Raw genomic sequence first — 25662 nt, 5'->3', positions numbered from 1 at the left:
AAACGTCATCAAAAGCAGAGGGCTGAACAGCCGCCAGTTCAAGGAGCTACTGAGTGAACTAGAGTCAGAGTACGGAGATCTGGTTTACCACTGTGAGGTGGCTGAGTCGCGGAAATATGCTCACATGGTTTTACTCACTGAGAGAAGAAGTGAAACAGTTCATGGAGATGAAGGGGAAACCTGTCATGGAACTCAGTGATAGCAAGTGGCTGTGTGATTTGGGCTTCATGGTGGACATTACCAAGTACCTGTCAGAGCTGAACGTCAAGCTCCAAGGTCCCAACCAGCTTCTCAGCTCTCTGCAATCACATGTGAAATCATTTGAAGCTAAACTAAAGCTGTGGCAAGTGCAACTGGAAAGGGGAAACACTATCCACTTTCCCACTCTGCAAGAACAAAAGCCTGCTGTGACATCTGAATATGCTGCTGAGTGTGCAAAACTCCTCCAGGCATTTGGAGAGAGGTTCCAGGACATGAAAAGTAAACAAAGGGAACTGAACATATTTGCCACGCCGTTTAATGTGGAACCAGCTGATGTGCCTGACAACCTACAACACGAAATCATTGAGCTGCAAAGCAATGACGAGCTCAAAGCTAGGTACAACAACCTCCCTTTGCTCGAGTTCTACAAACTGTATGTACTTGCTGAGGATTTTCCCATTCTGAGGAGACATGCACTGAAGCTTGCATCACTGTTTGGGACGACCTACAGCTGTGAGCAGTTCTTTTCAAAACTGACTCTTGCAAAGACTCGGTTCCGCTCAAGACTGACTGACCCAAACCTGCAAAACCAGCTGCGAGTAGCATCATCATCACTACCACATGACACCAAACGCCTCGCCAAAGAGAAACCGTTCCAGCCATCGCATTAGGTGAGTCCGATATATGTATTCAATAATTTAGCATGGCCCTCGAAGGATGTTCTAAAAATCGAAATGGCCCTTGACAGGAAAAAGGTTCCCCACCCCTGCTTTAGATCTTTACCAATTTTCTCCTCACAAATATGACAGACATTGTTTTTTCTAAATTCACTTTTCTCTTCACTCGTCAAGGACATTGGTTTATTGGTTTCTCTCATTATCTTGGTTAATCGAACACAGTCTTTTTCTAGTCGTTTCACAAACTCCTCTGGGGCATTTGAGCCTCTATACTCCTCTGACTTGTTATATTCATTACCAACGGATGATTTATATAACAACAAAAACCACAAGGAGTATGTTTTTGATATTTATTTGTGTATGATTCTTTTGGATCTGGAGAAGCAGTATCTATTTTTTCTAGAATACTTTCAAAATCAGCATATATTACAAACGGATGTTTGATCGTTTTCTTTTCATCTTTGAATGAGATCTTTGAGCCTTGTTTCGGCATATTGATTACCGTTGATTTATGATCACCACAATAATTTGAATGTTTATCTTATCTTTCTTGTGAATTGAAGAAGATAAGACAACGCATACAAATATATATTTTATTTGTTCTTTTACATACTTGTGGTTTTATTAATTTTGTAATATCTTTGATGTATGTATAATGTGAATTTTCCTCTGAATTAAAATATAGAAGATTAATATGAGTTTGATCTTTTTTATAATTTTCAGAAAGTTTAAAAACCAGAACGTTGTTTGTTTCTGTTAGACCATAAACATTAACTGATAAATTATTCATCTTTTCAAATTTAGGAATATCATTTAATGTCATTGGAAAATTTAGATCTTTTGTATTCAACATATTCTCATATTTTTTATAATGAGATACTCTTTCAACAGGACTATCTTGTGGATGTAGATGTGCTAGAATAAACCAGAGAAAACATTTATTGTCTTTATTTTTGATATTGATAACTGCTTTTCTATTTTTGATAACACTAGGTAAATCAATGTAAGAAGAAGCTTTTGGAGGATCTGATTTAAGAATATGAATGTCAATGAAGATAATTTTTCCTATATTGAATCCACTTCCTACGATTGAATTATCCACATCTTGCTCTTGTTCAATAAGTTCATCATAGACTCCCGTTGTTTTAAAATCTTGATATGATGATATAAAGTATGGCTCAGTTCTCATGTATGGTGTATCTATAACTCCTCCATCTTTTGACATTTCTAATTTTACTCCCATATAAAATTTAAGTGGTTTCATTTATTTTAGTGTTTTTTCAATCAACGTTTGAACAGCAGGTTTAACTATTTCTACAGCATCAACTATAGACTTTGGTTCGGGAGGTTTGAAGTTAAAGACTCTTATTTTAATATGTCCCTTGAAAGCGTCATCAGTGTTTTTAGTTGTGATGAAATTTGATAAATGTAGATTTGTTTCAAGATGTATTTCGAAGCCTTTATTGAGGATATTTTTATTACAGACAGAACAGTGTTTTGTTTCCTTCTGACTAGGAGCTAGTAGGTGAAGTAGATTAAATGTGTGTTTGTTAGTTTTAAGGTGTCTTTTGTATTGTTTATATTCTTGTTCACAAACGTCACAATAAACCATATTTATATAGCAAAATTATACTTAAAGTAAAACACCTTTTTAGAGGCTTTTTTTAAAGATGAAACTGTGCTTAAAGTAAAACACTTATAGAAGAAACTGTGCTTCAAAGAAAGTGCCTTTTTACAGGCTTTTTATATATGAAACCATACTTAAAGTAAAACACCTTTTTACAGGTAAACTAAAAGTAAAGTGCTTTTTAATCACTAAACTCAACACTAAAATCATCATCATCAATACCATCACAAAATTTAACAATAAAATCATTATCAATAAAGCTACCATCACAAAATTAAACAATAAAATCATCATCAATAAAGCTACTCTCATAACTATCATTTGAGCACACAGTATCACTATCACTCAATGAATCACTATCACCCAATGAAATAGTAAAATCTTCTGAGTCCAATGAAATAGTAAAATCTTCCGGGTTCATTGAAATACTATTACTCAATGAATCACTATCATCACTATCATCCAAGTATAATGTAATAGTAAAATCTTCCGAGTCCATTGAAATACTATCACTCAATGAATCACTAAAATCTTCGTTGCTGTACATATTTAATTAGTAGAAAAAACCTTACCATCTATATCAATATGCTTTCTTTCATTAACGGATTCAATCTCTACATTTTTAATATCGAAAGTTATCTTAAAATAATCTCTAATTATCATAGAACGAAATGATATTTCACCAGAAATATTAACATCATTCATTTTACTTCGATCTACACACTTTGGATTATTAAAGAAAATACAAATTTCTCCACGTGTATTGTTGATGGTCTTATCATTTATTTTAAAAGCCCTACTCATATCGCGTTCGATCACTTTTTCAAGCTTTGAATAAATTGCCGGGAGTAGAGGAGAAACCTTTGTTAGATATACTTTAATAGATGTCTTTCCAGGCATAGTTAGAGCTCTTCCTTTAAATGAAATAGAGGGGCTCATGTTATTTTCCATTATAGGTTTTATCCAATAATTTCCATATTTATCTTTGTTCAATTTAACATCTTTGACATATTTTTCTATATCTTTCACCAAAGTAGAAATTGATTGAAATTTGTCTTTTGTATTTTGAAACATTGTATTTATTAGCTAAAAAACTTGCATTTAGTTTAAGTAAAAATTTACTGTTTAAATATGATTAATTCTGAAGGAGATTTAGAATTTCCAGACTCTCCATATGATAATTTAGAAATCTGTCGCCGTTGTGATAGAATAGCGCATAATAATGAGGGTTCATATAAACAATGTATTTTCTGTGATTTAATTTTAATTATTAATGAAAAGAAATATAAAAAAGAACATAATAATTTTAAATTAGAACCAAAAATGAATTACTTTAAAAGATTAATAAAAGAGATGAATGTTAAGCATTATCTATCTATAATTCCAGTAATCTCTGTGTGTGTGTGTGTGTGTGTGTGTGTGTGTGTGTGTGTGTGTCTGTGTGTGTGTTTGTTTGTCTGTGACCGCTGTTTCTCGACAACCACGGGTCCGATATACTTGAAACTTGCCAGGTATATTGCTGGGGACCCGAGGATGTGCCTTTTCAAGGTTTGAAATTAATCGGACAAGTAGTTACCGAGCTATGTCCAAAAAACGATTCAACCAATCAGAGAGCAGCGAGCTATCACGTGTGCTGAACGTGGCGAACAGACTCTGCCTCGGACGGCACATTTGAGAGCGTATTCATTTATTTCACGTTTGCAAACTATGTTGGCGTTAAACTATGTTTTAAAACTAATAAAAACTAATTGGCGATTCATCGTAACTGCGATATGCGACCTTCCGGAGCTCCTGTGAGAGCGTGCGCCATTACGGATAGTAATTCAATTAAAAACATAAAAACATTGTCCCAATTCAGTCAGAGCGAAGGGCGTTGTTTTAAGCGAAGAGCGTTTTATTTTTCCCCTAAAATTCAGTCGCCGGACGGTGAAAGCTTTTTTTTGGGGGCAGCTACTGGCAGCCACGTACGGCCAATCACAGCCACAGGACACGAGCCCAGGACGAGGAAACAAAGAAGAAGCGCCGTTTCCTCTGCAATGTTGTTTATGAAGAGGTGCTAATGACATAAAGGTGTGTACAATGTACATGTAGACAATTTTTATTATTCTTTGTTTGGGAGGGAGATGGGAGGGTGATGGGGCAGGGTGATGGGGCAGGGTGATGGGAGGGTGATGGCAGGGTGATGGGAGGGTGATGGCAGGGTGATGGGAGGGTGATGGCAGAGGGTGATGGCAGAGGGTGATGGCAGAGGGTGATGGCAGAGGGTGATGGCAGGGTGATGGCAGAGGGAGATGGCAGGGTGATGGGAGGGTGATGGCAGAGGGAGATGGCAGGGTGATGGGAGGGTGATGGGAGGGTGATGGGAGGGAGATGGGAGGGTGATGGGGCAGGGTGATGGCAGGGTGATGGCAGGGTGATGGGAGGGTGATGGCAGAGGGTGATGGCAGAGGGTGATTGCAGGGAATTAACATTAACGAATAAAATTTGTAATGTAATAATTTGTAATAATTTGTAGTAATCTATCTATAATTCCAGTAATCTCTGTATGTCTGTGACCGCTGTTTCTCGACAACCACGGGTCCGATATACTTTAAACTTGCCAGGTATATTGCTGGGGACCTGAGGATGTGCCTTTTCAAGGTTTCATATTAATCGGACAAGTAGTTACCGAGCTATGTCCAAAAAACGATTCAACCAATCAGAGAGCAGCGAGTTATCACGTGTGCCGAACGTGGCGAACAGACTCTGCCTCGGACGGCACATTTGAGAGCGTATTCATTTATTTCATGTTGGCAAACTATGTTGCCGCTATGTTGGCGTTAAACTATGTTTTAAAACTAATTAAAACTAATTTGCGATTCTTTCGCTTTCCTGCGCGTTTGTGCACGCTATGGCGATTTCTTTACCAAACTCCGCAAGCCGTTCGCTTTGGACCAAACCATTTCATGTAAATAGAGGGGGGGGATTGTCACCGTACTCGCAAGCCGTTCGCTTTGGACCAAACCATTTCATGTAAATAGAGGGGGGGGTTCTACCGTACTCGCAAGCCGTTCGCTTTGGCTTTGCGAATGGACCAAACCATTTCATGTAAATAGAGGGGGGGGATTGTCACCGTACTCGCAAGCCGTTCGCTTTGGCTTTGCGAATGGACCAAACCATTTCATGTAAATAGAGGGGGGGGATATAATTTTAGATATATATATGGTACGGGCATGCCCTAGTGATGATAATACACCATTTCTTACGAGGGAAGAGACTATTTGTATTGAGGAAATGTATAAGGGTTTAATGATATTTATTATTCAAAATAAATTGAATGGAAATGTTAATAGAAGGTACACAATAAATAAAATAATGGATTATTTTGAAATTAAACCTGAACTCAGGATAAAATATAGTTTCTAAAAAAACTCAAAAAAAGTTAGATCTCCTTTTTTCAAAATATATAAATGAATGATTTTTTACCCGTTTGGGAAAATAAGATAAAATTTAATAACCATAAAAATCTTCCAAATTCATTGAGATGTCTAATAGTTGGTTCAAGCGGATGTGGAAAAACCTGTTTACTTTTAAAGATGCTCCTTAGTCCTAATTTTTTAGATTATGATAATTTAATAATTTTTACGAAGTCAAGTTTTCAACCTGAGTATCAACTACTCTCACAGGGTTTTAATGCGGGTCTTAAAAAGGAAGACATTATCGGTTTATTGAAACTTCAAAACAAACTAAATGATTATAATATTGAAGATATAATACAATTATTTTGTGATACACAGAAATCAAAACCAAAACCAAAACCCATAACATGTATTCTCAGTGATAATACGGATGATATACCTTCACCCCAAGATTTAGATAAATCAAAAAAGAATCTTGTTATCTTTGATGATTGTGTTAATGAGAGAAACCAAACAGTAATGGATAGCTACTATACAAGAGGGAGACATTCTTCTTGTAATTGTATTTATCTTAGTCAGTCATATTTTCAACTCCCTCGGCGCTCAATAAGAAACAATGCTAATACTTTTATTTTATTTAAGTTTTATTTAAGTTTTATTTAAGTTAAGTTAAATTTAAGTTAATCTATCAATAGATACAAATAATTTTTGGAGAGATGATTGTTCTCCATTATGTAGTAAGAAGGAATTTGAAAATTATATGAAACACACGATTGGAAAATATAAATATATTGTTGTGAAACAAGATGAGATATTAAAGGATGTATTTTTATTTTAAAGATAATTACATTTATAAATGACAACAATTATTATTAATCTTGTGGGTAAATCTGCTTCTGGAAAGAACTTTCATAAATCTAAACTCTTGAATAGTAAAAATGAAAAGATTGTAAGTTTTTTTTAAAAAACACCCTATGATTCGTTTTGTAGGTACTACAACCAGAGCAGTGCGACCAGGAGAAGTAGAAGGTGAAGATTATCACTACATTTCAATGGAGGAACATATGCGATTGAGGAACGAAGGTCAAATATTTGAGGAGGTCTCTCTTGGTTCTACAAAATATTCACATTGTAAGAGTGAGTTAAATAAAGTAAAATCTAACGGTCTTGGGATTTTAGAAACTAATCCTGAAGGAATGAGACAAATTATTAAACATTTGCGTGGTGATGGAGTTAAGATTTTATCATTGTCCCCCGTCGCACAGCGTAGCGAAAGGGGGACTATGGCTTTCCCCTCCGTGCGTGCGGGCGTGCGTGCGTGCATGCGGGCGTGCATGCGTGCATAAGCAAAGGACCGCATTCGAATTTGGTGTGTCGGTGCAACCCACGTCAAAATCCAAGATGGCCGCCGCCATGTATGTCTGATGCCATGTATGTCTTAACCTTGTGAGATGAATATCTTGAAAAATAAGCGAAGTACCAACTGCTAATCTGGTGTGTGGGTGTATCTAGGCACAAGGAAGAACGCTGTTTAAAATTGGGTCGCCACGTCAAAATCCAAGATGGCCGCCGCCATGTATGTCTGAACATTGTGAGATGAATATCTTGAAAAATAAGTGAAGTACCAACTTCTAATTTGGTGTGTGGGTGTATCTCGGCATAAGGAAGAACACTATTGAAAATTGGGGCGCCACGTCAAAATCCAAGATGGCCGCCACCATATATATATCTGAACCTTGTGAGCGAAATATCTTGAAAAATAAGCGAAGTACCAACTTCTAATCTGGTGTGTGGGTGTATCTAGGCACAAGCAAGAACGCTGTTTAAAATTGGGTCGCCATGTCAAAATCCAAGATGGCCGCCGCCATGTATGTCTTTTTTTTCTTTTTCTTTTTTTTCTTTTTTTTTTTCTTTTTTTTTTCTTTTTTTTTTTTTTTTTTGTATACAAGATCGAGGCTCGTGAAAGAGCGAACATTAATCACACAGAAAGACAAACAGACACATAAAACAAATAACATCGGGAGCGGTAGACAAGATGGGGAGAGAGGGGGAAGGACACAAACACAACATTTGAGAGCAGGGACCGAGAGACATGGAGACATCGAGAGATCTGTGGGAGGGAGAGGGCTTTGGGGGGGAGGCATGTGAAGGGGGGGAGGCATGTGAAGGGGGGGAGGCATGTGAAGGGGGGGGGGGGGGGTGGGAGAGGTATAAACATATGGACACTGCCAGGATTTCCAGGAAATAAGTTGGAATTTCAAACAAGGTGGATCTGGGGTGAATTAGTGGGGGTAGAAAAGATGTCTGAACCTTGTGAGATGAATATCTTGAAAAATAAGCGAAGTACCAACTTCTAATCTAGTGTGTGGGTGTATCTAGGCATAAGGAAGAACGCTATTGAAAATTGGGTGGCCATGTCAAAATCCAAGATGGCCGCCTCCATGTATGTCTGAACCGAAATATCATATCATAGCATGTTTTCTGTGTCTTCCACTTTGTCAACTCACATCACTTCACCGACGGGGGACCTAGGCGTAACGCTTGTTCGGTTTTGATATCGATGAGGAGACTCGACGCAAACGTATGAAAAGCAGAGATACAAGTATTAGTGAAGAAGAAATAACTCGTATTAATAAAATAAAATAAAACCATCTTTAGAGGCCATTTTTCCCCGCAAAGCGGGGGTTGGCCTTTTTCGGGGACCGTGGTTGTTGTTGTTTTTTTTTTGGTCCCCTTTTTGAAGCAATGTTTTACGGCCGGATGCCCTTCCTGCCGCCAACCCTTTTTGTCGCCTTTTACGACAAGCAGGGAATTACCAGTGAACTGGTACTCAATTAGCCGACCTCGGAAGGATGACAGGCTGAGTCAACCCCCCTGGCGTTAATTCAGCGATCGACCGGGATTCGAACCCAGGATCCTTGGTATCCTAAGCTGGCACCCTAGCCGCTAGCCCGACACCAGGTATTAATACTAATAAAGAATTTGATGAGATATTTAAAGAAAAGGATTTATTTCAACACATTTACTATAATGACAAAGAAAAGGAAAATTTTCCCATTGACCTTTACAATTCATTAAATGATATTTTTCAATAAATAAATACAGAAGATGAATACCGAAGAAAGAGCAAGAAAGTTTAAGGAACATCGAGAGTTGGTGTCAAAAGTTGTAAAGCAACAGGAAGACATAAAGAAGAAAAGGAGACAGAAACTGACGGGTGAAGAAGCGTTTGAAAGAAAACGAGAAATTTCTTAAACCACTTTTAAAAACTCAACAAATGATATCATCTACAGTTCCCACGATATAATTTACTCCAAAAAAACTTCAAATGCTCAAAGATTTTAATCAAATGACAGAGCAAAAACTTGGAGAATTAGAATATGATGATGAAGGATTCTTTCGGCAACTTGAGGAGGTAAATCATCCCTCTAATTATATTGTGGAAGCTCTTCAAAACAATGAATATTCGGCGGATTCAAAAACCAGAGCAGGTCTCATTCCAACAGAAGAACCAGCACAGTTCTATCTTGTGAAAGAAAAGGTATTGATATTTAATGATAAATTGGTGTTCTTAAGTTCTGCTCAACCAAATGTTGAATTAACTCCAAGATTAATGTTTCTTCTAACAAAAGATGGAAAACGGGCAACAAGTAATCGGCTTAATTCACCTTATTTTGAGGAACCGCTTGATATGGAAAATGCGGAAGATAGGGTATATATTGATTTACTAAACTCACTTGATTATGGAGTTTCTGTTGCTGGTAAAAGTAAGAAGAATGAGAAGGAGAAACATATTATTGATGCTTTAGGTAAGCTTGGTTCGGGTGTTAGCTTTCTTCCAAATGACCCATCACAATTAGTTAATAGGCTATTATTGTTGTTAGGTAGTAAGAAGGCTGGAAACAACAATTGTTTTAATGAAGCCTCAGCCATTTTAGATCAGTTGATGAACATGCAAATAATTAATAAATGTCAATACAAAGATATTTTATTACATACTAGCAGAAGTACCCGGCATTGCCGGAGGGGGGAGGGGAGGGGAGGGGAACGGGGGGGAGGAGTGGGGGGAGGGGAGAAGAGGGGGGAGGGTGAGGAGAGGGGGGAGGGGAGAAGAGGGGGGAGGGGAGGGGAGGGGAGGAGAGGGGAGAGGGGGGAGGGGAGGAGAGGGGGGAGGGGAATGGGGGGGAGGGGAGGGGGAGGGGAGGGGAGGTGGGAGGGGGGAGGGGGGAGGGGAAGGGAGGTGGGAGGGGAGAGGGAAGGGGGAGGGGAGGTGGGAGGGGGGAGGGGGAGGGGAAGGGAGGTGGGAGGGGGGGAGGGGAGAGGGAAGGGGGAGGGGAGGGGGGAGGGGGATGGGAGGGGTGGGGGAGGGAGGAGGGGGAGGGGTGGGGGAGGGGGATGGGAGGGGTGGGGGAGGGAGGAGGGGGAGGGGTGGTGGAGGGAGGAGGGGGATGGGAGGGTGGAGGGGGAAGGGGGGAGGGGGAAGGGGAAGCGGTAGGGGGGAAAGGAAGGGGTAGGGGGGAAAGGAAGGGGTAGGGGGGAAAGGAAGGGGTAGGGGGGAAAGGGAGGGGTAGGGGGGAAAGGGAGGGGGAGGGGAGGGGGGAAAGGGAGGGGTAGGGGGGAAAGGGAGGGGGAGGGGAGGAGGGAAGGGGAGGGGAGGGATATAGATGGTTACTGGCAATTGATCACATCCACAAATAATGTCTGGATTGAGTCGTAGTTGATTGAAGTAGTTCTTTCAAAGGTTCCGGTGGAGATTGGAGAGAAGGCAAAAGGGCATTTCCTCCCCTGCAACACATTCCTGGTGTTTCTCCCTTCCATTTCAAGGTATGGCAAAACTGACAGGTGAACGACATGGAGCCAATATCAACGTTTGAGGAGTAGTCAGTGTTCGGATTGTAACTGAATGCAGCCTTCTCCCATGCAATGGCCGGCTGCCGTCTGCCTGATGGTTGCCAGTTGTTGAGTCGTTTTTGGTGCTGTTCTTCTGTCTCCTGCTGTCTGGCCCTCGCTACACTTTGTTGATTGGCGTTTGGACGTGCCTCTGTCTCATCTTCTGTCTCTCGCTGTCTGGCCCTCGCCACACGTTGTTGATTAGCGTTCAGACGTGCCTCTGTCTCATCTTCTGTCTCTCGCTATCTGGCCCTCGCCAGATGTTGTTGATTGGTGTTTAGACGTGCCTCTGTCTCATCTTCTGTGTCTCGCTGTCTGGCCCTCGCCACACATTGTTGATTAGCGTTCAGACGTGCCTCTGTCTCATCTTCTGTCTCTCGCTATCTGGCCCTCGCCAGACGTTGTTGATTGGTGTTTAGACGTGCCTCTGTCTCATCTTCTGTCTCTCGCTGTCTGTCCCTCGCCAGACGTTGTTGATTGGCGTTTAGACGTGCCTCTGTCTCATCTTCTGTCTCTCGCTGTCTGGCCCTCGCCAGACGTTGTCGATTGGCGTTTAGACGTGCCGTTCTCTCATCTTCTGTCTCTTGCTGTCTGAATCTAGAGACACGTTCTTGATTGGCTTGTCGATAGTGAAAAGTATCTTCATCGGTTTCATGGAGTCTCCGATCAGTGATTTTCCTTGCTCGGGAGGTTGAACGTGACAAATTTCTTTTCTTCGGTGCCATTGCCTTTATCACAGTCAGTCTTCCAGTCACTCACTCGTAGACAAATTCAAATTTTTTCACTTTTACGTTTACACGTGGTAATGAAGATTGCAACTTCTGCAATCAAACAAACGACGCAAACGCAAGATTGCAACTCTGCGTCGTGTCGTGGGCGTGGCCAACGTGGCCTCATGCTCCCAGGTGATTGGCTAGCTCGAGCGAGCCATAATGAGCTACGTTATGGCAAATAATATGGATCTAAAGATGAAATAAAAAAAAACCTATGTGGTGTGCATGGCAATGGTCATTCGATATATTTTCACTTTTACGTTTTGGCTAACTCGCTCACGAACCTGACGAAGATCCTGAGTGAGGATCGCTACGCTATGCTACGTTATGCTAACGCTACGTTAGCTACGCTACGTTACGCTACATTCGCTACGTTATGGCTAAAAATATGGATCTAAAGATGAAAGAAAAAAAAACCGATGTGGTGTGAATAGCAATGTTCCTCGCTGAAATGTGAAAAAACGCAATCGCTTTTCGCTCTGAATTACGTGCGGACGTGTAACTGTGAGATTATGGCGGCAAGGATGGAACATCACGTGATCGCTCTGAGCGAATCAGCGTGCTGCTCTGCCACTGGCTCAGAATCCGTGTATAATATTCCTCGCTGAAATGCGCTGAGGTAAAAATATGGATCTCGTCAAATATTTTTAGGTAGGCCATGTTCTTCCCAGGCTCAATGGCCATGTCTATGCCAAATATCAAGCACGTGAGCCTCTCCGTTTAGGAGTCTATCGGTAACATTACACACACACACACACACACACACACACACAAACTGTGTTTTATATATATAGATTAAATAAGAATGAGAAGCACAATTCTTAGTTTTAATTTCACAACGAGTGATTACACAGCTTCATTCCCTTACCCACTACAACTTAACCCACAAAATAATATGAGGCTTCTTTGTTGTCAATGGAGACTTACAATACCCTTTTTAATATCACGGAGAAAAACAACAAGTTTAGTTATAATCCAGGAAGTGGATATAAAACTATAACCATTTCACCCGGAGCTTACGAGATTTCTCAAATATCTTCTGAAGTCTCTCGCCTTATGAAAGAACAAGGTGATGAACCAAAAAATATTGTATTAGGTATTCAAAAACACACTTCAAAATCAACTATTAAACTTAAAAATAATTATAAAGTTGATTTCACGATTGAAAAATCGTTTAGAGAGCTATTGGGTTTCTCTTCAAAAAAGATTGAAACTAACGGGACGTTTTAACTACTAATGACTACTAATGATAGTCATTCAAATATCCTCTGTTACAAATTCGGTATTAATTCATTGTGATTTGATTGATGGTGCTTATAACGATGGAATAAGAACAAATACAATATTTTCATTCAGCGCATACTCAACCCCGATTGGTTATAAATTTAATATGGAACCAAAAAATCTTGTCTATTTACCTGTGTCAGGAAAAACCATATACAGAGTAAATTTTAGGATAACCGATCAAGATAATCGTATGATCTCCTTTAATGAAGAAATTATATCCATCAGAATTCACCTACGTGAAGTTTTTCAATAAATAAATAATGGTTATTGTGAGGAAACACGAGTTGGGAAAATATAAAATAATTACAGGGGATGGGATGTTCCTTTCACCATACTATAAGGGTGAAGGTATGTTTCTTGGCAGAGGATACTATAAACCAAAGAGACAACGGGGTGTGGGGCATCAATTTAGAAATAAAGGAGATGGGATAATTGATACTCTAATGGGTATTGGTTCAACCATTCTTAAACATAAAGACCTAATTGGTTCAACTGCTTCTGCCGTGGGCTCAGTTGCGGGTGCCATAAAGAGTATAAAAGATGCTCAAAAGGAGTCTCATAAATTACAATCAATCAAAGAAATTAAAAAAGGTAAAACTCAACTATCTTCACAAGAATGACAAAAAATCATTAAAATACTTGGGTCAGGGTTTCAATGATTTTAATGCTATATAAATACAAGTATGGAAGCGATTGATAGTATCTATGATTTGGATGATACGATTATCATTTCAAACTCCACGAAAAAGGAAGACTATTTTAAGGTTAATGCTATAACAGGAACAGACTGGAATTCATACGGAACAAAAAGTTTTGAAATAAATAATCGACAAACTTACTTGAATCTAGCTGATAGTTTTTTGCTGTGTAAATTTAAATTCACTAAGGCTGCGAATAATACTAATGCTACACTCGTAAATGATTTATTCTGGAAAATGTTTGATAGTGTCCGCCTGTATATTGGAACACAAGAGGTTGAAGCGATTGATTTATGTCTCTGCTACATCTGAAATGATGAAATTTACACTATATTCGTTTAGTGATAGAATGGGTAAGGGAGCTGTTGAAGGTTTTATTCCTGATATGTCAACGGGAACAAATGCTGACCCTGGTTATAGTCAAAGGAAGGCAATGTATAATGATGAAACAAAAGCAGAGAATAGTTTTACCGTAGCAGTACCTCTTAAAGGTATATTTGGATTTTGTGATTATGATAAAGTTTTGCATGGGCTTAAAATTAGATTTCAACTACAAAGGAATGATAATGTAAATAGGTTGCTTTTTGGGGTTGAAAATGCTTTTGGTGAAAATAATAAATTTGTTATTAATGATTTGTGTTGGTATATTGGTGAATATACTCCTAATCTTAAAACGGAAGAGATGTTGAATAGAAGACTTAACTCAAAGACCCCGCTAAATGTATCATACCTTAAAAGAAGATGTCAACACGTTAAACTGGAACACACGACTGACACTTGGAATTTGGGTGTTCTTCAAGGAAAGCCACGATACCTATGGCTCATTTTTTTCAAAAACAGATGGAGATGAAGGTACTGATAAGAATAATGTGCTGAGTGATAATGCTAAGGTGAAACAACTTCGGGTTTCTCTTGATGGCACATTTTATCCGCGAGATAGATTGGAAATTGTTTGGGAAAAAAATGATTATGCAGAAGCCTACAAGTCTTACCAAAAGGTGTGTGAAAGCAACGGTAATAATGATCCTATTTTGGATATGGTTGCATTTCAAAAACTTTATACGATCTATGCAATTGACCTGAGTTCTCAAAAAGAAACTATAAAGTCTAATAGAGTGGATACTTCTCTATACATTGAAAGAAGGGAGAGTGAAGAGGTTGATACATATTGTTTGCTTTTGGAAGAAACAGAATTACAGATTAATACAGATAATGGTGTTATGATTAATATCACATTGATTTTTTCTCATAAATAAATGAGTAGGAAAGAACCAACTGGGGTATATGTTAATCAAATCAATCTTAATAGATTAACATCTTGTATTCAAAATCAAAAGCCTTGTATTATTAATGTTAATACAATTCAAAGAAAAGGAGCAGTAAGAATTGATGTTTTACTCACAAGAGAGCAGGTAAAAACACTAAATGATTCTGGATCACTTAAAATTAAAATGTCAAAACCTATGTTAAAGAAATATTCAACAAGGGAAAAGAGTGGAGGATTTCTCCCATTTCTAATACTTTATTTGCTGGTTTAATAGCGGCGGGAGCATTGACGGGTGGTATTTCAGCAGCGGTTTCAGCAGCACAACTAAAAGCACAAAAAGAATTGGAAAGACATAACAAGGAGTTGGAGAAACAAATTAGTGGAAGTGGTGTAATTGTGGATTTTGCTCAAAAACTTGAAAGTCTACCTGATAAAGCTAGATTGTTGGTTGGAGATATGCTTTCCTCTATCACTCAAGCGGGTGTTAAACTAACTAAAAGGGGTAATGGGTTATATCTTTCTCATAAATAAATGGAACATTGGTTTAAACAATTTGGAAAGAATACAACGTCAAATGTAGAACTTGCTAAATATTGTAAAAAACTAAAAATTGATTATGTGGTTATTTGTATGAGAGATGAATTAACAAAGTTGTCCAATAATACAAAGAATATTATTATGAATTTAGATACACAGAATGGTTCTCATTGGGTTTATATTCATAATAGTCAGGATAAATATTATTTTGATAGTTATGGTATGGCACCACCTGTTGAAGTAATACAATTCTTACAGAATGGTGTTTATCAAACATTTCAAGTTCAAGAAATTAATTCTAAATGTTGTGGTCAATTATGTTTATATGTATTATTTCAACTCAACAATAATGAACATTTTTATGATGTCATTTTTAATCTAATATAAATGACTTATGTTGGAAAAGATGGTTCTATCTTTGGAGAATCCCCCCAGGATATTGATTTATCAAATTATTATACAAAGGCACAGGCTGAACGACAAAAATATAGTATAAGTAAAAATATTAATATGAAGAATACTTATAAATTTATAAATTATCCGGGTCCTACTGACGTGAATGACTTGGTGAGATTAAGTGATTTATCACAATGCATATTTCAAAAGAAAAAAGCACGTTTTGTTAAACAAGTAAAATTTACAACCACAACACCTGGTTATACAGACCATACACCTTTCCTCATTAAATTTAACTATCTGCTTACAATTTAATTTTATAAAGGAGATATAGTTAATATGCGAATAGATAAGTGGGGGTATGATATGCTGGATTTAGGGTATAATTGGTTTTTTTCAATAAACTTAGAAGACCTACATGATTTTAATCGGTCTCGTAAAGAAGAATATTATCCGTTTGGTGAGGAAAAGAAGTTATGTGGAAGTACAATTAGCAAACAACAAATACATGAGTTAGGAAATAAAAAAATATATGATAGTATAGCGATGGTTAGCATGACAAAGAAGGAAAGTAATGAGATAAAGATAGAAAGCCGAGGAATACAAACCGATTTGGTAGTGGGAAGATGGGGTGGTATTACCTGTCATAATATTAATCTCATATATATTTCTGATACATAAATGGCAGGAAAAAGACTACAAGAGAATTATAATTTTTGTATTCAGGGATACCTACAAGAAAAGGGTGCTCGGTTTTACATACCTTATGAATTGGAACATATACATGGGAATTTTGTAATTAAAAACTGGCCTTATACTGATATTGCTAAACCCACAAATAGAGACTTGATTAAAATATTAAATAAAAATGAACTCAAAGTTATGAAATATAAAACTCTTTTAGAAATCATCAACAAATCTTATTGGTATCCTATTATGAGAAAAATAATTATAGATACAAGAATATCTCAAAATCCAGACAAATATATGTATGATATTCTTTGGGGCTCAAACTCAAAGGTAGCTAGGGATGAGGAAGGAGTTGAAGAAGAGAGGGAGGAGAGGGAGAAAAAGGAGAAGGAGGAACAGGAGAAAAAGGAGAAGGAGGAGAGGGATGAAAGGGAGAAAAAGGAGAAGGAGGAAAGGGAGAAAAAGGAGAAGGAGGAGAGGGGAAAAAAGGAGAAGGAGGAGAGGGAGGAAAGAGATAAAAAGGAGAAGGAGGAAAGGGAGGAAAGAGAGAGGGAGGAAAAATATAAAAAGATGGAAATCAGTGAGATTAATAAAAGATTGAATGTATTACGGCAAATAAATCGATCTCAACGCACCGAAGAGGAAAATAAAGAATTAATGACTTGGTAAGATATTGGTTTTAAAATTTGCTGAGATGAGTTCAGGGATAAGATATACATGAAGAAGAGAAAGGTCATATAGTTGATGATGTTGGGGTTATTGATTTTGGTTAAAGTTTAAGTTTTTTTCTTTAATAAATGGAGGAGAGAGTGAAGACATTTCTAAGGATTCTTTATGTTTTATAAATAAAGATCAAAATGTATATGTTGAAAACCAAAAAGGTTTTGGCACCATGTAGGACTTTTTCTCATAAATAAATATGAGTTATTGTCTCAAATGTAAAAAGAAAACTAAATCTAAAAATATCTCATGTTAAAGCTAAAAATAATAGAGTTTATCAAAAAGGAATATGTCAAGTGTGTGGCTCTAAAAAGTGCCAATTCATCTCTCCTAAAAGTGGAGGAGACATACAAAAGTTTCTGTCAGGAAGTAAATTTACAACAACTGGAATTCCTGGGGAACTACATCTACCTGGATATTCTTTCTGTGGTCCAGGAACAAACTTGGATAAAAGATTAGATGAGGCTGACAATCCTAAACCTTGGTCTAAACCTATAAATAGGGTTGATGAAGTGTGTATGAAGCATGATATTGTTTTTGGGAATACCACTACATTGGATGAAAAACATGAAACAGACAGAGAAATGTTGTATAATTTGTCTTTGATACGAAATCCTACGTTGAGAGAGAAAGTTGATATGTTTATTGTGAAAAAAATGACAAGTGCCAAATTGAAACTTGGTCTTGGTTATTCACCCTCAAAAAACTATTAGGCTCTAATGATGTCATCAAGACTGAGGAGCCTTTGGCTGATGAATTACATAAACCTATAATCACAAAGTTTAAAAGAAGGAAAGTTTATTCAAAAGACACCGACCACATCTGGTCCGCTGATTTAATTTAATTGAATAATGTCAGGGGATATAGGTATGCTTTAACCGTTATTGATTTGAGGAGTAGATATGCCTGGGTTGTTCCTTTGAAAAACAAAAGGGGTAATACTCTTATGTTAGCTTTCAGTGGAATATTTAGTAAAAGTAAAAGAAAACCAAAGAGGTTATGGACTGACGAGGGAACAGAGTTCTATAACAAAATATTTATTAAACTTCTTAAGGGGGAGGGTATTAAATTATACAGCACCTTTAATGAAGTAAAGGCAGTTGTTATTGAGCGTTTTAATCGTACTTTGAAAGATAGATTATATAAAAAATTCACACAACTCGGTTCTCAACAATGGGTGTATTTAATTCAGGATATTGTAGATAATTACAATAATTCAGTTCATTCATCAACAAAATCAAAACCATCGGAAACATTTACAAAATTAGAATATGAAAAGGAGATTGATTTGAGAAAACCCAAGTTCAAAGTTGGTGATATTGTAAGAATATACAGATGGAAAAGCCATTTTGAGAAAGGTTATACAAAAAAATGGACTAATGAATTATTTAAAATCGTTGATGTAATGGATACAGTCCCTTGGACCTACAAGTTATATGATTTAAATGGAGAAGAAATCTTGGGTTCATTTTACTCACAATAATTACAAAAAACACAAGTGAGCAGCTAATACCCTTGAAAACAATACACCAGGGTGTGCTATTTAAAATAATAAATAAATAATAAAATGTAATGGGGATACGTTCTTGAGATCTGTGAACCCCAAACACAGAATCCCTCAACTTTTCAGTTGGGGCTTAACTTCTGCACACAATTTTGTTTGTTGGTGTATGTGTGTGAGTGAGTCATAATAATATACGAACCCTAACCCAACCTCAACCCCAACCCTAACCCCAACTGAACCCTTAACCCCCACATTAAAACACCAAATTTGTAAGTCTAAACAACTGTATCCATTACATCAACCATTTAAAAAGTTCTTAACTCCATCTCTTTGTATAACCTTCCAATTCTATTCATCTTTTTCCAACTTTTTTTTAACAATTCAATGATAATAAGATAATTGAGTCTGTGAGGTATGACTTTCATTCAAAAATTCACCTCACATCCAGAACCCAAACCCAACCCCATCCCTAACCCAACCCATCCATAACCCACCCATTCCCAACCCAACCCATCCCTAACCCAACCCATCCCTAACCCAACCCATCCCTAACCCAACCCATCCCTAACCCAACCCATCCCTAACCCAACCCCATCCCTAACCCAACCCATCCCTAACCCAACCCATCCCTAACCCAACCCCATCCCTAACCCAGCCCATCCCTAACCCAACCCCATCCCTAACCCAACCCCATCCCCATCCCTAACCCATCCCCATCCCTAACCCAACCCCATCCCTAACCCAACCCCATCCCTAACCCAACCCATCCCTAACCCAACCCCATCCCTAACCCAACCCCATCCCTAACCCAACCCCATCCCTAACCCAACCCCATCCCTAACCCAACCCCATCCCTAACCCAACCCCATCCCTAACCCAACCCCATCCCTAACCCAACCCCATCCCTAACCCAACCCCATCCCTAACCCAACCCCATCCCCATCCCTAACCCAACCCCAACCCCATCCCTAACCCAACCCCATCCCTAACCCAGCCCCATCCCTAACTCAACCCCATCCCTAACCCAACCCATCCCGAACCCAACCCATCCCTAACCCAACCCATCCCTAACCCAACCCATCCCTAACCCTCACATTCAAAATCCCAACCCTAACCCAACCCCATCCCTAACTCAACCCCATCCCTAACCCAACCCCATCCCTAACCTAACCCATCCCTAACCCAACCCATCCCTAACCTAACCCATCCCATCCCTAACCCTCACATTCAAAATCCCAACTCCAACCCCAACATAATCTTCTTCTTTTTTTTCCTCCTCCAATTCTGTCTTGCAAGGTTTTCAAGTTTGAAGAGGTAGAAATGGGAAGAAGGAATTTTCCAGCATTTTCTTCCCCGAACTTTCTTGATATTGCTGAAATATATGTAAAAATAAAAATAAAAATATATTACTTATCTAATATTGAATTAAATAACATATATAATTTAATTGATTTTTAATCAACTGAACTTACCTTAAATCAGACGTTATTATACAAAGAACATTGTTCATTGCTTTAGAATCCAAAGAGCCTCCAAGGTGAAACTCTTTCATTGGATTATCAAGGTAGAACTCGTTCTGTAGGTCATGGTTGCTAAAAAGGTCTTCAAACAAATCGATCATTTCACCCCAGGTTGTGGTAAAAGTGATATTTTCATTTTGTATCTCAGATACAATTTCCTGTGAGAGAAAATAACAACGTATTAATTAATTATTTTTTACATTTAATACACAATTATTATATGTATATATTAAAAGAAAATATTACCTTCATTGATGAGAGATTTGAATCGAGTTTATCAAGATGAAGGTTGAGCTCCACACAGGTAGAGTCTCCAAAATGAAACCAGTTTTTAAAGTCTTCAAGGTAAAACTCTTTTTGTGATTTTATTAAATTTAGTGAGTCTCCAAGGTAGGTAGTAAAACCATCTAGGCAGACCTCATAATATGTTTTTCTCAAATTTAGTGAGTCTCCAAGGTAGGCTCCACAGTTAGAGCCATCGAGGCAGACCTCATAATATGTTTTCCCCAAATTTAGTGAGTCTCTAAGGTAGGTATTGAAACCATCTAGGCAGAACTCATAATATGTTTTTCCCAAATTTAGTGAGTCTCCAAGGTACAACTCTTTGGCTGGGTCATCAAGGTAGAACTCGTTCTGAGGGTTATGGTTGTTTAAAATGTCTTCAAACAAATCAATAACTTCATCCCAAGTTGTATTAAAAGCAGTATTTTCATTTTGTATCTCAAATACAATTTCCTGTGAGAGAAAATAACAATGTATTAATTTAATACAATATTATTATTTATATAAATCAAGCTCTGTGAATATTAAAAGAAACTTTGCTAACTCTTACACGAGTCTTATCTAAAAAAAAATTTAACATTTTAAAATTAAACAATTAAATAAATAAATAAATAAATAAACAAACTTACCTCCATTGATAAGAGGTTTGAGTCCAGTTCATCAATCTGAAGGTTGAGCTCTACGCAGGTAGTAGGACTCCAAGGAATAGCAAAGTTATCCCATTCCATTTCGGCACAGTAGTCCATTCTCAAGAGAAGCAGAAAGCGTGTTTTAAAAAGCCTGTGTGGTCGGTGCCTTTTATAAGAAGGGCTGGGTGTGTGTCATTTCCTGTGGAAATTCCCTGGGCAAACCTGGGCATGTCTTAACTGGAAATGATGTAATGTCTTAACTGAAAATGATACAATGCTGGAGAGTTTATAAAGTGGGTGGGACTTAACAAAGTGGGTGGGGTTTAGCAAAAGTGGGCGGGGTTTAACAAAAAGTGGGTGGAGTTTAGTAAAAAGTGGGCGGGCTTAGAAAAAAGTGGGCGGAGCTTAACAAAAACTGGGGCGGGGCTTAGCAAAAAGTGGGTGCACTGGGGGATTTCAAACAAGAACATTGAGGGAGGTTTACCATTTTATCTTAGCTCAGTTAAAATATCTTGATAAGGAACCAAACTCAAACATCTTTGTTAATATATTAGATGGTGATGGGAGTGGTAAGAGAATTAAATTATTTCCTACACATAAACAAAGATTTGTAGGATCATTGTTTGAGTGGTCTACTAGACAACAATGATCATTGATAGTAAGAGTAAAAGGTCCATAGGACCAATGGGTGGCAGGAATAGAGGTGTTAAGGGGAAATGAAGAAAAGTGAGGGTGAGAGGAAAATTTACATGTAAGTGAATGGGGAAATGAGGGTGGTCCAGAAACAACATTTTCCTACTACTGGGATACGTGTTCCATTTAAAATACACATGTTCAAGATTTTCTCATCAAGTAGGACAAGTCGGTCATCACCATTTCAAAATCCTGTGACGTCATTCCGCAGTGTTCCAATCACCTTTTGCATAGCTAAACAGTTATAATAATGTTTGAAATTTAATGTTTGAAATTTGTCTTTACAGAGAAACAAATGAAACTGGATTCTTGTTCAAACTATTCCCAGTTGTTCAACAAACAAATTTTCAATCGTCACATGATACAGACAGTTAATCCAGGAACATTTAGCAGCGTGTCTTGTAAATATTGTCCAGAGACCTTCAAGAATATTCAAAGAAGTCGGAAACCATGCAAGTGTTCTGTGTGTGACAAATCATTTACAAGGTTGTCATCTTTAAAACGACATCAAACAATCCACAAGGGCGAGAAGCCATTCAAGTGTTTTATTTGCAGCAAGGAGTTTGCACACTCATCAGATTTACACATTCATCAAAGAACACACACAGGTGAGTTGAAACCCGCAAATGGAGATAACAACCAACGTGAGAAGACTGAAAAGTGCTCTTTGTGTCCAAAAGCCTTTGCTCGATCATCATATTTAAAGATGCATCAAAAAACACACGCAGGAGAAAAGCCTAACAAATGTTCATTGTGTCCCAAAGCCTTTGCTCAATCATCACATTTAAAGATTCATGAAAGAACACACACGGGAGATAAGCCTTTCTATTGTTCTTTGTGTCCCAAAACCTTTGCTCAATCATCACATTTAAAGAATCATCAAAAAATACACACAGGAGAGAAGCCTTACAAGTGCTCTGTATGTAGCAAAGAGTTTTCACGCTCATCACATTTAAGGGATCATCAACTAACGCATGCAGGAGAGAAGCCTTACCAGTGTTCTTTGTGTTTCAAAACGTTTATTCAATCAACACATTTCAGGAATCATCACAAAATACACACAGGTGAGAAGCCCTGCAAGTGCTATTTGTGTCCTGCAGCCTTTGCTGATTCGACGAATTTAAAAAATCATCTCAGAATTCACACAGGAGAGAAGACGAACAAGTGTTCTATGTGCCCGAAAGCCTTTCTTCGAGCATCACATTTGAAAAATCATCTCAGAATACACACAGGAGAGAAGCCCTGCAAGTGTTATTTGTGTCCTGCAGCCTTTGCTGATTCAACGAATTTAAAAAATCATCTCAGAATTCACACAGGAGAGAAGCCATACAAGTGCTCTATATGTCCTAAAGTCTTTCTTAAAGCATCACATTTAAAAAATCATCTCAGAATACACACAGGAGAGAAGCCATTCAAGTGCCTTATATGTCCTAAAGCCTTTGTTCAATCATCACATTTAAAAAATCATGTCAGAATACACACAGGAGAGAAGCCACACAAGTGTTCTGTGTGCAGCAAGGCTTACACTTGTATCTCAGAGTTAAACATTCATTGAAGAGTACACACGGGAGAGAAACCGTTCAAATGTTCTTTATGCAACAAGGCCTTTGCTCATTCTTCAAATTTGTACGAACATCAAAGAAGACACATGAGAGATGAAAGTACAACAATACATGATCTAGAAAATGAAGCATCCTACAAATATGTCGGAATAGAAGAAAGTCCCCTGGTAAAACGCAAAAAATGCGTAAAATAATCAGTAAAGACGTAGTATGCAGAATAAGACATTCTGAAGTCATCCCTTTCTCCAATGAACAAAATCAAAGCTAAAACCAACTTGTCGTACCAAATATATCGTATTCCAGTATATCTGTGCAATTATCTAGTGGCCACAATCGGAGTTCAACAACTTAGACACCAAAACAAAATAACATCATGTAGACCATGATTCTTACAAAATCCACTGCTCCCCAAAATAAAAAAGTTGCCATGGATACATCAAATTGTCCATTTCATTAAGATTAAAATTGCCGATCTTAATCAAAGCTCGGGTAAATCTGATTAAAATTGATGACTTTTCTGATGAAAACTGATGATTTTAGAAGTTTCACCTTGAGTTGACCTTTGACCTTTTGACTTTAAAAATAGCTGGTTTCCCAATTCAGTGAGGCATTGTGCAAGTGCTCTTTAATTTTCAAATGGATTGGATGAAAATTGATGATTTTTCAGATGAAAATTGATTTTGGAACTTTGACCTTTGACCTTTTGACCTCCAAAATAGTTGGTTTCCCTATTTAGTGACTCAATATGCAAATGCTGATCAATTTTCAAGTCAATCATATGAAAGATTGCAATTTTAGAAATATGACCTTTGACCTCAAAATCAATAGGCTTGTTTCTCATGGCCAACTCTACCATCTGGTGAAGTTTTGTGAAGATTGGTTTTAAATTGTGACCTATAGGCGATAGACAGACAGACAGACAGACAAACAGAAAGACAGAATAACAAACTCAACCGACCAATATACTTGAAGCATCTTTGATTTTGCATTTAACAAGGAAATTATTCATAAGATATTCTTCAAAAAACCAATGCATTCCGAGGTTTTACTTGCCGAGACTAGAAGGAGGAGGTGGTCTGATGGAGCTTAACGAAGTGCACAGAATAGCGTGTGTCGGACTAGCGGAGTATGTGAAAAGCTCAACAGAATATGGAATGAAATTTGCACATGAGTAAGAAAATAACAAATCAGAAAAGGTATCCTGTATCCATTTAACAACAAACTTCCAAAAATAGGTGGAAGTGCAGGATACTACGCATGGAAACGAAAAATAAACAAATACAGCCCCAATGATCGCAAAGAAGAAAAAGGAAAACTACAAAAATAAATATCAGCAGATATACTCTGACAAATGGGAGAAGGACAAAAGAGCAGGAAGATTCAAAAAAAAGATCGAAACTGATTGTGGGTAGAGGAAAAACTTCATCGGAGTCACTAAGAAGAGGTTAATTTAACTGGAACAGATAACGAATCATAAATACAGAAGATCATTGCCACTATATCACTGGCTTCAAGAAGATAGCAAGATTGATTCCATCTGATAAGTGTAAGTTCTGCAAGATAGAAACAGAAAGCACAATCAGCTTCCCTCGGGATGTAAAAAACACCTTGTCAGAACGGGTGTACTCAAAGGCACAACAAGGTATACAAAGTGATCCACGAATGTACCTGAAAATATCTTCATATGCTGGTCTCACAAAAATCTTGCAAGCATGAAAAAAACGATTGTTGAAAATGAGCATTAAAAAATAACCTCACAGATTTTGAAAACTTTACGAAGAAATATTACTTTAAATGAGCGACAATTGGAGGCTGAGCATCTAGAATGTGTGCCGATAAGAATAAAGACTGCAACTTCTCCACGAAAGAAGATGTCAACCTTACTGTCACACATTGCACCATACCAAGCAAAAGGTTAAAGAGGTGCCGCCTGTTTGTGAAACCAGGACATACAAAGCTCCAGATGAACAGAAGAGGTTAAAAAGAAGAGTTACTCCACACAAAACAAGACCATCCTCGATTACAAAGTATTGCTATGTTTATGGGGGGTAGGTGAAAGATTCCCATAGGAAAGGTAGCACTGTATAATTAATAGCCTGGACCGTGTGACGCGTAGGAGAAATCTCGATGTACAGTAAGTAGGAAACTGTAGCTTAAGGTTGTTTAATTGTACTTCACACAGGGTGGGTGGGGGTGGGGAGAAGGGTGAAGCAGTGCTAATTAGTGTAGGAATTAAGGTTAGTTTTGCCCAGTGCATGCTTACCCTCTGTAATTTTCCCTTTGCGTTTTGCTGCCACGGTGGCCTTGGAAG

At 37.9% G+C, this 25662-nt stretch overlaps 1 protein-coding gene across 1 annotated transcript in view; it reads left to right on the top strand.

Moving 5' to 3' along the window:
* Nucleotides 1-25394, top strand: part of LOC137427425 (uncharacterized) — a 36112-nt gene extending 10718 nt beyond the window's left edge. Inside the window, exon 5 of the mRNA XM_078778215.1 lies at nucleotides 22077-25394. Coding sequence (XP_078634341.1) covers nucleotides 22077-23344 — 1268 coding nt within the window. The 3' untranslated portion in view covers nucleotides 23345-25394. The remainder of the gene's footprint in view (nucleotides 1-22076) is intronic.
* The last annotated feature ends 268 nt before the right edge of the window (nucleotides 25395-25662 follow it).

This window comes from Myxine glutinosa, chromosome 5 (genome assembly GCF_964187855.1).
Source record: "Myxine glutinosa chromosome 5, kmMyxGlut1.1, whole genome shotgun sequence".
NCBI lineage: Eukaryota > Metazoa > Chordata > Myxini > Myxiniformes > Myxinidae > Myxine > Myxine glutinosa.
The sequence above is the reverse complement of the archived record's forward strand: the minus strand, read 5'-3'. Positions and strand labels throughout refer to the sequence as shown.